General features: G+C 40.5%; 1 protein-coding gene across 12 annotated transcripts in view; it reads left to right on the forward strand.

The window, feature by feature from the left end:
- The window catches only part of FAM13A (family with sequence similarity 13 member A), a 323,915-nt gene that overhangs the window by 305,696 nt on the left and 6,132 nt on the right, over positions 1 to 12,087 (forward strand). For 10 of the 12 annotated variants that reach the window (XM_043871497.1, XM_043871494.1, XM_043871495.1 and 7 more), the window contains 4 exons: positions 3,612 to 3,707; positions 5,065 to 5,148; positions 10,491 to 10,687; positions 11,213 to 11,314. In XM_043871497.1, coding sequence (XP_043727432.1) covers positions 3,612 to 3,707; positions 5,065 to 5,148; positions 10,491 to 10,687; positions 11,213 to 11,314 — 479 coding nt within the window. The remainder of the gene's footprint in view (positions 1 to 3,611; positions 3,708 to 5,064; positions 5,149 to 10,490; positions 10,688 to 11,212; positions 11,315 to 12,087) is intronic. The other 2 variants (XM_043871499.1, XM_043871506.1) reach the window with 1 other exon arrangement.

A 12,087-nucleotide genomic window follows, 5' to 3' on the forward strand; every position in this document is an offset into this window, starting at 1 on the left:
AGCAATGCTGTGATAGTTTCAGGCGGACAGGAAAGGGACTCCGCTATGCATATACATTTACATGTATCTGTTCTCACCAAACTCCCCTCCCATCCAGGCTGCCATGTAATATTGAGCAGAGTTCTGAGGGTCATTAATTTTTAAAAGGAGCGATTCATAGAAAATCTAAATATCAGTGTTATAAGCCAAATATGGGCTTCCCAGGTAGTGCTAGTGGTAAAGAGGCTGCCTGCTAATGCAGGAGGTAAAAGAGGCGTAGGTTCGATCCCTGGGTCGGGAAGATCCCCTAGAGGAGGTTATGGCAACCTACTTCAGCAGTCTTTCCTGAGGAATCCCGTGAACAGAGGAGCCTGGCGGGTTACAGTCCATGGGGTCACAAATAGTCAGACACACTGAGTGACTAACCAGTACCACAAGCCAAATATTAATGTAGGCCAGCTATCCTCTTCATCTACTCTAACTAGAAAATTTAGTTTTCGCACAAAGAATTAGAAAATCGATTCTGTCGAATTTTCCGTATCTGGCTAATTTTAGCAGTAAGTCTCCTTCCAAAATCCAAAGTCTCCTTTCACAATCCAAAAATGTTTCTGTGAAGCAACTGCAGTTGACCCTTGAAATAATGCTGAAGTTGGGAATTGTTCAACACTCAGCATAGTTGAAAATCTGAGTGTAACTTAGAGCCAGCCCTCTGTCTCCATGGTTTTGCCATATCCAACTTTCTGAATCCATGGATGCAACCATGTGGTAGATTATATAGTAGTACAGTATTTATTGTTGAAAAAATCTGCATATAAGTGAACCCATGCAGTTCAAACCCATGTTGTTTTAGAGTCAGATATAGTAATAGGATGCTAATCCTCAGTGGGGAAATGCTGGTTCCTTATTATTTTTATTTTTCATATGTCTTTTGGTCACTAAATATCTATTGTTTATCTTACACAGTAATATTTCACCACATGTCATATGTTGACGATTAGGATGTACCTTAATCTCATATGCAGTATATTTAGTGGGTACATCTTGTATTAAAAAAAATTATTCCTTGTGTTCCAGTCCTAAGTTTTGTCATTTTACATGTGAGATTATCCAAGTCATTTATTTCTATTCCTCACACTTATTTGTGGCTATTGTCCAACTTCTCTTGAAGTATAAGTACAGAAAAGAGCCTAAATTTTAATTATATATCTTGGTAATTTTCACAAGATAGACAAATCCGTGTATTCAACCTCCTGATCAAGAAATTTAAAATGGCCCACCCTCTGAAAGCCCTTATCATGTCCCCTTCTAGGCAATACCATGACCTTCCACCCCACCAGCAAAAACTTGACTTCTAACCTTATAGATTTGATTTGCTTATTTTTGAACTTTATATAATTAGGACCTTACAGTGTATATTCTTAGGTGTCTGGCTTGTTTTTCTTGGCTTTATTTTTTTAAGATTAATGCTGCATACAGCTGTATTCGTTCATTTTCATGGCTGTGTAGTATTCAGTTATGGAAACTTAAAATACTTATTGATTCTACCATTGTTGAGCATATGAATGGTTTCCAGTTTGGTGGTGCTATAAATAGTGCTGCTCTGAACATTCTTTTATGTGTGTTTTGGTAAACTTTAATCCAGGTTTGTTTGGTGTGTGCTTAAGGATGGAATTGATGAGTCATATGTTTAGCTTTAGGAGATACTGCCAAATGGTTTTCCAAAGTGTTTCAGTCTTGCCAGTACTGAGAGAGAATTCCAGTTGCCCAGCATTCTTTCTGACACTGGACACTGTCTTTCACATTAGCCATTTTGGTAGGTATGTTCTAGTAATACCTGTGGTTTGATCTTCACTCTTTTTTTTTTTTATGAAATAGTTCTTATGTTCCCTTCCAGTTCTAACAGTCATACTTTATGAAATAACAAATGTAAAACTCCTTTTACCATGACAGATAGTAAAAGCAAGAAAATGCCGCCTCTTGATATTTTGGTAACAGAGAAAGACAGAAATAAGTTGTTATTATTATTGCTTATGGCAGAAAATAAATCCACAAGATGACAGTAAATAAATACCACAAGATTGGCAGTATCCTATCTTGGCTTGTGAGATTTATCCAAGGTTCACTTATTGTTGATCACTTTGAGAAAGGCAAATAAAAAAAGGCAGCAAAGGGTGATCAGTTCATGCATTATCCAGACTTGTCTTCAAAGTTGAAGGCCCATAAGAAAGATGGTCAGAGCTAATACTGTTACCCTTCCTCACATCTGTAAGCCTTGCCTTATGTGTACAATGGAAATAAAATGCAGAAGAACAACAGTAAACTTGAAACAAAGATACATCATCTCTTACTCTATTTTAGTAAACAAATGCATACTTATGAATTTGGCATACCTGTCTATATTTGAAATATTCTTTCACTCATTTTGCAGACACTTATGGGATATTTTTATCATATCAGCCACTGAAATAGTTACCAGAACAGTTTACAGTTCTGGAGGCTGGAAGCCCAAGATTAAGGCACTGTTGTCTAGTGAGGGCCCACTTCCCAGTTCATGGCCAACCATCTGTCTGCTGTCCTCACATGGCAGAAGGGGTGAGGGAGCTCTCTGTGGCCACTTTTATAAGGGCACTAATCCTGTTCATGAGGGTACCATCTTCATGACCTAGTCACTTCCTGGAGACCTCACTTCCAAAAACCATCACATCGGGGATTCATTTTCAACTTATAAATTGGGAGTTGGGGCATGGGGGCAGGTGAGTTGAACATAAACATTCCATCCATAGCAAAGCATATGTGAATTATAAGATACACAGGCTGTATTCGGTGACTCAAAGGAGAGAATGAGCAGGTCTCCCAGAATGGGGCGTGTTGGAAGAAGGCTGCACAGGGAGAGAGGTGGCTCTTGATCTGGAATTTACCAAACCAAAGAGCAGAGAGGAGGCCACTCGAAGACAGAGGGAGCTAGATAAGGAGGTATGACACTGCCTAGTTTCTTTCCAGAGCTTGAGTTATAATGGGGACAAGGAGAAGCTGCAGGTGATGAGGGGCTTCGAATACTATGCCAGGGAGCTGGGCTTATTTTCTCCCCATTGTCTATTAGAGTTGGTCCTTTAAACATTTTTGAACCCTGAGCCAGATTTTAGGGACACAGAGATGAGTGAATCCATGTATTCTATCAGCATGTATTCCTTGAAAGCCTGTTTGCTTGCATTTGTCCCTAAAAACACAACACAGTTCCATAGGGGAGAGAGACATTTTTAAACAATGATCACAGAACTGCAAGGTAAGTAGTATAATAGAAATATTAATATATGCTTTCTTCTTCCCAGGACCTAGAAAACAGTGAATCATCTGGAATTCTGAACCTTCCAGAATTTTAAATAGAAAACTAATAATTAATAAGGATCACAGTTTTGAGGAAAAGTAATACTTCTGAGGGAGTGATTTCACGTGATCTGCAGCCAAAGTAGATATTTTAAGTTTTCACTGACTCATGGTATCAGTTTAAATAAATTTTATAAGAGTGGTGAGTCTTCAGTTGAATCACCTGTTCTTTCTCTGAGTCCACAGCATGCTCGGTCAGCATGGCCCACAGGAGCAGGTTTCTCAGCTCTCCTGTTCTTGCCTTTCAGGTGAGCAAGAATGAGCGTCAGGTTATGAAGCCACTGTACGACAGGTACCGCCTGGTCAAACAGATCCTGTCCCGAGCCAGCACCATCCCCATCATTGTGAGTACCCCACGCCCGGTTGTTGACTGCCTGGCTATATTATTAGGGCACTAACTTGCCTTCTCACGAAATAACAGTCTTTCGTAGTTGAACCTGCCATTAGTATCAGTGGCCCCTAAACTTGAGGGATGAAAAATTTATCAGAGACTTCTGAGGTGACGTTTGCCAAGAATGAGCAAGTCTGAAGCTGACAGAATCTGTTCCCCTCTTAGGTGCACAAGCTGTGGCCGTACGCTTCCATCTGACGTGTGCTGGGTCAGCTCCCCCACACTTTCCTTAGAGACAGAGCATCCGGGAAATGGCTGCGCTTCCCCAGGGGCCACTGCACCCAGAGTCCCTCTCTGGCCCTAGGGGCCTGGTTAGTGTTCTTCACTCGGCCTCCAAGACAGAGATCCGCCCTGCTGGAGTCATACCCAGGGAGAAATCCTCTAAGGAACTCAAGAGAGGGAACCGCTTCTTTTTGGAGATGTAGGAAAGAGTGAGGTAAAGAAAAGGGAAAGCAGCTAGCCGCTGTGAACCGTGTTCAGTGGCCTCCATCCTTGGACTTCACTGCTTTTGGCCTCTGAATTGGGATTTTGTCAAGAGGAGGGAGCAGCGACTGGCCCTCAGTTTAGGAAAAAGCCTTTCGGGCACTGGCCAGCTTGCCCCATCCCCGATGTCGGCCCAGCTGGCGGGGGTAGTGGTCCTGCCCTGTCCATCTCGTGGGGGGACCTCTGCCTCGGTTTCAGTCCTCTTATCTCCCGGGACCCTGGGGGCTTCCTCTGTTGGCCTTTAGAGTTTCTAGCCAGCAGACACGGCCTTGCTTTTATGTTGTTGCTGAAATGCATATTCTTTTTAGCTGCTGCTCTTCTATTTCTGCTTTATATCTTGTTTATTTCTAGGCCCAAGTTGTAGTCCTTATATGTCTTTTAACAGTGTATTTGTGCAGACAAACAGAGGAGGGTTCAGGGACCTCAGTCAGGTGTGTTTGGAGAATCCTACCTTTCTAGAAATTTCCTGCAGAATAAATCAGTAAACTAACCAACAAAAGGGTTAAAGTTAAGGAACCCTGTTCATCCTCCAGTCAGGAGCCCTTAGTGGCCTGAAATAGGGTGAATATGCAGCCTCTGTCTGTAACCTTTTGCATCACTTGATGAGCGTGCATTATTATTAGCTGTTCTGGAAGCTATGGTGACCAGGAGGAAAGAGGGAGGAGGCAGGAGTTTTTCTGTGTGTTTGGTTAACATCCTTGCTCCTGTGTGGCCTCTGGTTGGTGGGGTGGGCGGGCAGGCTCTGAAGTGAAGCAGCCAGTTGGAGGAGAACTTTGGTTTGTTTCTGGTTTTCTGCCATGTAACCTGCCTATTAACACCTGTCGCAGGGTTCCCCCTCCAGCAAGCGGAGAAGCCCTTTGCTGCAGCCAATTATCGAGGGCGAAACTGCTTCCTTCTTCAAGGAGATAAAGGTGAAGACCGCCAGCTGCTAACCACGTGCTACACCTACACCAGTGTCCCCCGCCCCCAACGTCCCTCCCGGGGAAGGAAAGGCGCTGTGATTGCGCCCCCTGGTGACGGCTTCCTGCAACCTCCCCTAAAACTCAGTAGCTGCTTCTAACCAACTTCAAACAATCCTCTTTAATTTATGTTATAGGCCAGCTGATCTCCTTCGTTTCATTTCATTCCCTCACTGTTTTGTACGTTGCTGTTTGTTTGCTTTTTACTTTGCTTGTGGGGATCTGTCTTGTTTTACAGTGTTTTTGGTTTTGTTTCCCCTCAGAGGAATGGATTTTCTGTACTCTGAAATTTTGTCAAAATAACTCATTGGATAACTTTCTTTTTTAAAAAATCTCATTTACTGAATTTATAGAAAAAGCAAAATTAACAGAGGCAATATATGTAGCCTGTGATAAAAAATAATGATTTTCAAGATAAAAAGCTTAGTTTTCTTTGACAGATTTGCGGGTATAGTTTTATCCACTCTCCTCCCTCTTGCCTTCCCCCTGGCACATTTCGTCCTTGGTGCAGATTTCATAATCTGTTCTTGATCTGTGAATGTAGGCCTGTGACAAGCAGTCGACTAGAATATACGCTCTAATCTTTTCCCCAGCAGTAATCATGGATTGTATACAGATAAATCTTGTCCTCAGTGGCTACTTTTTGCTGGAATAGGGGTACCCTCTGTGTCCAGAGAGTTGTAGAGATCTAACTGGCCTGGACTAGAATCAACCTCTTGAATATTTTTGTTTCTAGACAATTGCACACACTGTCTGCCATACGCAGGGCTCTAGAGATGAAAAGACAAAGATTTTTAAAAAATCAGTGATTGTTTTTTAGCAGTTAAGTCAGCAGGGGGAGTAAAACACCAAGCAGAAGTGAGTTTTAAGAGTTTCACTTTTGTCATATTTCGGTGACAACCTCAATCCTGGGGTGTCATTTATTTAATGAACTTAGAATTATTTCAAAATGTGGGGGCCTTGTTCCCATGAGAACCACTCCATTTTCTTGCCTGATTCTTCCACTGTATTTGAGGTAGGGAACCAGAAGCTACAAAGCCATCTCTTCTCTTCACTCTGTTCCTTTTCTTACCTCTCAGGGGTCTTAACTACCTCATAGCCCTCACTTTAAGGTATTAGACAATGATTGTGCTCCCTATCCATATTCTTTTTAACAGAACTTATTTATAAAAAATTCTGTAAGTGTGAAATTTAGGCAAATATGCTCCATTGTATCTTCAAAATTAGAGCCATTTTCTCACAATAAGACTTGATGTTAATGAAATAAGACAAATTTTGTCTAGCTGATCATTTCACACAAGAATTAAATCACCATAATTGAAAAAATGTGGGTGATTGTGTGCGTGAAAACCAGCATATTTCTCTTAGAAGCTTGAGCTAAACTACTCCTAGATAAAAATGTGTTCTTTAACACATCCAAAATATGACACTTAATAATTACCTCATGAAACAAATGGTAGATAAATGAATTAAGCTCTTTTTAAAAGAGGATGTCCTTCCAAATCTTATCCTTTAGCTTATTTTTTTCACGAGTATGTTTTGGCCATAGCTCTTCTACTGGCCCTCATGATGGTCAAAATTTCAGATAATTTTGCAATGATTACATTGCTCTTGAAAATAGTGTTGTCCTTTAGTTCATTTTGTCCCAGTTGGCCATGTTTATCAGCCTGAATTTGGATTGTATTAATTCTCAGCACTTCTGACACATTTTAGAATTTGGTGTTTGTATGTGCAGAGAAGATTTATTTAAACTGTTTGAAAACTGTCCCTGGTTTTAAATGCTTATGGGAAGGCACCAGCTGTGTGTGAAATAGCTAAAAACTTACTAGTTTTTATAACTACCACTTTTAAAATGATCAAAAACAATATAGTAATTATACAATATGTAATTTTAGAGTGTATAAGTTTGATAACTGTAAAACATCATAATTAATGAATATAATTATTACTGTGTGACTTTCTCCTTAGGGGCTTAGTTTTACCTCTGGAGCAATGTGGGCTAAGCATACAGCTTCTTCCTTGAGAGCACTTCCATATTTATAGCCACCTGCCCTGCTCACTCCCACCCACACCCTATGAACACTCTTCCTCTAGGTTCTTCTTACTCTTTCTCGTGTGATCTGGGCTCCAGACCTTCCCACAGTCCTGTGGCTCTGCTCTCTACGCGCACACACCAGTCTATCTATATCCCTCTTAAAAACTGATACCCAAAACTGAATATTATTCTAGTGGTTTAGCAGGACAGTGGACCAAGGACTAACCCTGACCTTGATCTAGATGACTAAGGCTCTTTAGTTCTCCAAGTCTATGCCTACATGACTGTCAGCGTGCCATGAGTTCATCTTAGTCTTTCTAGGGCAGGGTGTCTCAACCTCAGTACTGTAAACATTTGTCCCAGATAACTCTTGGTTGGGGGGGGTCTGGCCTCCCCCACCCCAGTTTAAGAACCAAAAATGCCTCCAGACTTGGCCAAAGGTCCCATGGGGAGCAAACCTGCTCCCAGTTGAAAACTATGGCTTGTGGCCCCATCTGTGTTGATTTATGTAATGCCCAGCTTCCTTTTCCAAGGATTGCTTAGTGTCCATGTGTCCGGATTTTTTCTTTTATAATCTAATTATAGGACCTTGACTTTTTTCCAGTTTCTTACTTTTTGTTCTTCTATCCCAGCCTTATGAAATAGATTACATCTAGGTTTTATATTCCAACACACTTACCCACTGCGTCATCTACACATTTAGTGACTATCTTTGGTGCCGTATCCAAGTGGTTGATAAATACTGAAAAGGCTGTCAGGTAAAGCCTCCCTGCTCGAGGCTTCCCTGCAGATTCACATCAACATTGCAGCGGCACTCTGCATAAATGTTCATAGTCAGCTTTCCTTTCACAATCATTGTCCCTCATTCTTTACGGAAATCCAGATATCCTGCCAATCCTATCCAAAAAAGGAAAAATGGCTAGCTTTCCTGATTTGTGTTCAAGAAACCAGTGTTAGTCACTGTTGATCACTGACTCTTTTTCAGTTGCTCATGTGTTATCTAGATGTTGATACCTTCTAGAATCTACAGTATCCACAGCAACCTGATGGTCTTATAATCTGAAGATCTGTTTTGCTGTTTCTTTTTTCCTGTGTTTTCCACAGCTTACTGAGAATAGCTTGTGTAGCTTTGTCTCCAAAAACATTGATTCTGTCTTCTGTGCAGGATATAGTTTCCCTTTGTTGAGTTCTCTCAGGACCTTGGGATCTGATTGATAAAGCTTGGACCCCTGACTTCATTTCTTATCTGTCTCAGGCAATGCAGGAGACCAGGGTTCGATCCCTGGGTTGGGAAGTTCCTCTGGAGAAGGGAATGGCAATCCACTCCAGTATCGTGCCTAGAGAATTCCATGGACAGAGAAGCCTGGTGGGCTACAGTCTGTAGGGTTGCAAAAAGTCGGACACGACTGAGCAACTAACACACAGAACACACACACACACACACACACACACACACACACAGGCTTTTGTATACTCTTGGTTTAAAAGACTTTTTTAATGTGGACCATTTTTAAAGTCTTTATTGAATTTGTTACAATATTGCTTCTTCTTTTTTTTTTTTTTTTTTTTTTCTTAGCCACAAGGGATGGTGGGACCTTAGCTCTCTGACCAGGGATCGAACCCACACGCCCTGCACAGGAAGGCAAAATCTTAACCACTGGACTGCCAAGGAATCCCCTAATACACTCTGAATAGAAATTTATATTTCTCTCTTAAAGCTGAATTACTGAAATAACAGGCATTTATTGAACACCTAATATAGGCAGACATTGGCCGAGTTCTGGGGACAGCAGTGAACGATCCCAGATCCCAGATTCCACCCAGTTTCCCTCCCCGCCAGGGAAGGGAGGGGAAAGAGGCTAATGACACTGTCCATTTGCCAGATGTACCTGGCCAAGTACCCTACATGATTATCTCAATTGTTATAAAAACGGTGTAGCGTGGACCTGCCACTTCCTTAAAAAAAAAGAGAAACACTTCAACTATTAATGGAAAAGCCACTTTTACCCTGTAAATTTTAGAATGATTTTAATTTTTAAAAACAAATAATGAAGCTTTTACTTCTATAGATCAAGAAAAGAGACTGAAGATCCAAAGTGACAGCAGAAAGAATCCAGGAAGGCCACCTAGTTTTTGCCAACTTTACCTTCATGTCTTCATAACAGTAGTTTCACTGTAGCTGTGTAGTAGTCCTTTTCTTTTGCCCATTTGTTTATTCATTCACATGACTTCAGAGGCACCACCATAAACATACCAAACTCTGTGGAAAGAGAATCAGCACACACACTTTGCCATGAGCAGTGAGTGGCTCCTCCTGACAGCCATTGGCTGCCCTGGGCCTGAAGCCGTTCATTTACTGATGTTATGATCCTGTTGTTCATGTAGCTGAATGCCTAACCATTTTTTTCAATTTCTCAAGATATTAGGATATTCTTTTCTGGTCTGACTGCACATTTTGACAGTGAATTATTTCCTTTAAGATCTTTCTTTCAGACTCTGACATCATTTCTTAGACTCACGTAGCTTTAAACTGACACCGACATATTGTCATTTGACCTCATTATTTTTCTAACCACATTTTTATCTAGGTAGAGAATATCACATCTTTCTTAGAGTCTTGGATGCTGAAAAATACAGCTGTGGCCCTTAGAAATTCTTTGAAAAAGAAATATTTCATAGTCCAGTAATGGAAAGATAAATGTTTCGATCTTCTCAAAAGTTTCTTAAAATTTTGTTGATCAAGCAACCACAAATATTTCATAACCTCACCTTTTATATAGAAAGGATGTATTGTTAAGTTTCTGAAATTCTTCATAGCTTAATAAAAATAATTCTGAGACACTTAAGTAGTGAAATCGTTAAAGCACTGATCTCTGGTGGTGAATTTTATTATGTATTGTCACAATGCTGAGAATTTTTAGATTCATTTGCTTCATTTGATTTTGAGTATAAATTCTGATGACCTTTTTCCTTCCTACCCTCGGCCTTGACAACTGTTAATTGTACTGTATAGTAATTTTTTATAGTTTTATAGTTTTTTTTCCCCTCTTGAGTAGCTGTGTTTAGTGTTTGTCTTATTTTCTGTGTATATATAGATATTCAATAACATATCCATCATGTGCATATGTGTTGCTAAACATAGATATGTAGAAGAAACTGTATGGGGTCTGGATAATTAAATGACTATGAAATGATACTAGTAGTGAAAGAGGGCCTAAAAAAGTAACAGATTTTTATTAGGGTTGCTGTGTATCTCCAGGAAGAAGAGGAGGGTTCTGAAGACGATAACTACACAAAGCCAGACTTCATGGTCACCCTGAAAACCGATTTCAGCGCACGTTGCTTTCTGGACCAATTTGAAGATGACGCTGATGGTTTTATTTCCCCAATGGATGATAAAATACCATCAAAATGCAGCCAGGACACCGGACTTTCAAATCTCCATGCTGCTTCAATGTATGTTGTTTTGGTGGTGTTATTAGAAGGTTATGATCAAAATAATTTTCTGAAATACTATTTTACCCTTTCTACTTAATGGCAAAACATAAATGACTTGCCTAGGGTGTATCTCTGTGCATAAAACAGAGTTTGTTTATTTATTTAACTCCCGGCTCGTTGTTTTTAGAAGCTTCATCCCATGTTATCTGAGGGAGCACCTGAGATCTTGCTTAAACAATGGGAAGGTCTCTTGTAAGGGCATTGTGTGTTTCTGTGTGTTTCGGCTCGCCATTTAATACACACTGCTGGCATTTCTTTCTTTCAAAGCAAAACATAACAGAGTGCCCTGGGATTTCACAAGCCTGAAGAGTTTATAAGTAGCAGAAGCCTCGGCATCCATTTCTTTGACCCGGAGCTCCCTCAACAGTTCTGCATTTATATGCTTTTCCCATTCTCTACAACCCCTATCTAGTTGCACAGTCACTACATTTATAACAATTCAGATATAACTCAATTTTCTTGAAATTTTTCTGCCCCTCTTAGACCAGAACTCTTGGAACACCTTCAGGAAATGAGAGAAGAAAAGAAAAGGATTCGAAAGAAACTTCGTGATTTTGAAGACAATTTTTTCAGACAAAATGGAAGGTCAGGGCATGTGTTTTTCTTCCCCTCCTCCTCACACGCAGCCCTCTTTTTGCTCTGTCACATCTGCGCAAAGCCTCCCACCTGGGAACCCCCCTCCCTGCTTCCTGTAACCTGGCCCTGGGCTGTGTGCCCAGGGCTCCTTCGAGGCTTACTGTGAGATGGTGAAGTGTGTGTGGTCCTTCAGGAGGAAGTGCTCCTTGGATAATATCCAAGGCTGATACAGATTCAGCTGACATTTCTAAAACTAACCTGTCACATCAAATTCTAATCTAAGAGGAGCAGAGTTAAGCTAAGTTTCTAGTGGACAGCCCTGGTTTTGATTTCTGGTTTTGTTTTTTTAACCTTAATAAACTTGAAGGAGGAATAAGGAAAAGGGGTACTCTAGATCTTGCTGGTTTTTAAGCTCATTTTAAAAGCAAAGTTGTCAAGTCATGAGAAATACACCAGAAGCAGGAAGGCGGCCTGACTGATAGGGTACCAGTGAGTTTTAAGATGTAATGTTATCGTCATAGAGCCTTATGCTGAGGGATAGTCCTCTGTGTTTGCAAGTGACCACACACAGAATGTCTTACTCAGGTCACAGCAGAAGACAGGGTAGACAGAGAATTGGGTTTCCTTCTTACACTAGAGTTTATCATTTTAAAATGTTTTATTTTAATCCAAATTATTTAAACAGTATAAACACAGTTTCTCTTTAAGTCCCCTTTCATAATTCTCAAAGGAATTAGAAAATAAAAATACCATAAAAATTAACTTTAATATTTAAAATTTAC

This window comes from Cervus elaphus, chromosome 17 (genome assembly GCF_910594005.1).
Source record: "Cervus elaphus chromosome 17, mCerEla1.1, whole genome shotgun sequence".
Lineage (NCBI taxonomy): Eukaryota > Metazoa > Chordata > Mammalia > Artiodactyla > Cervidae > Cervus > Cervus elaphus.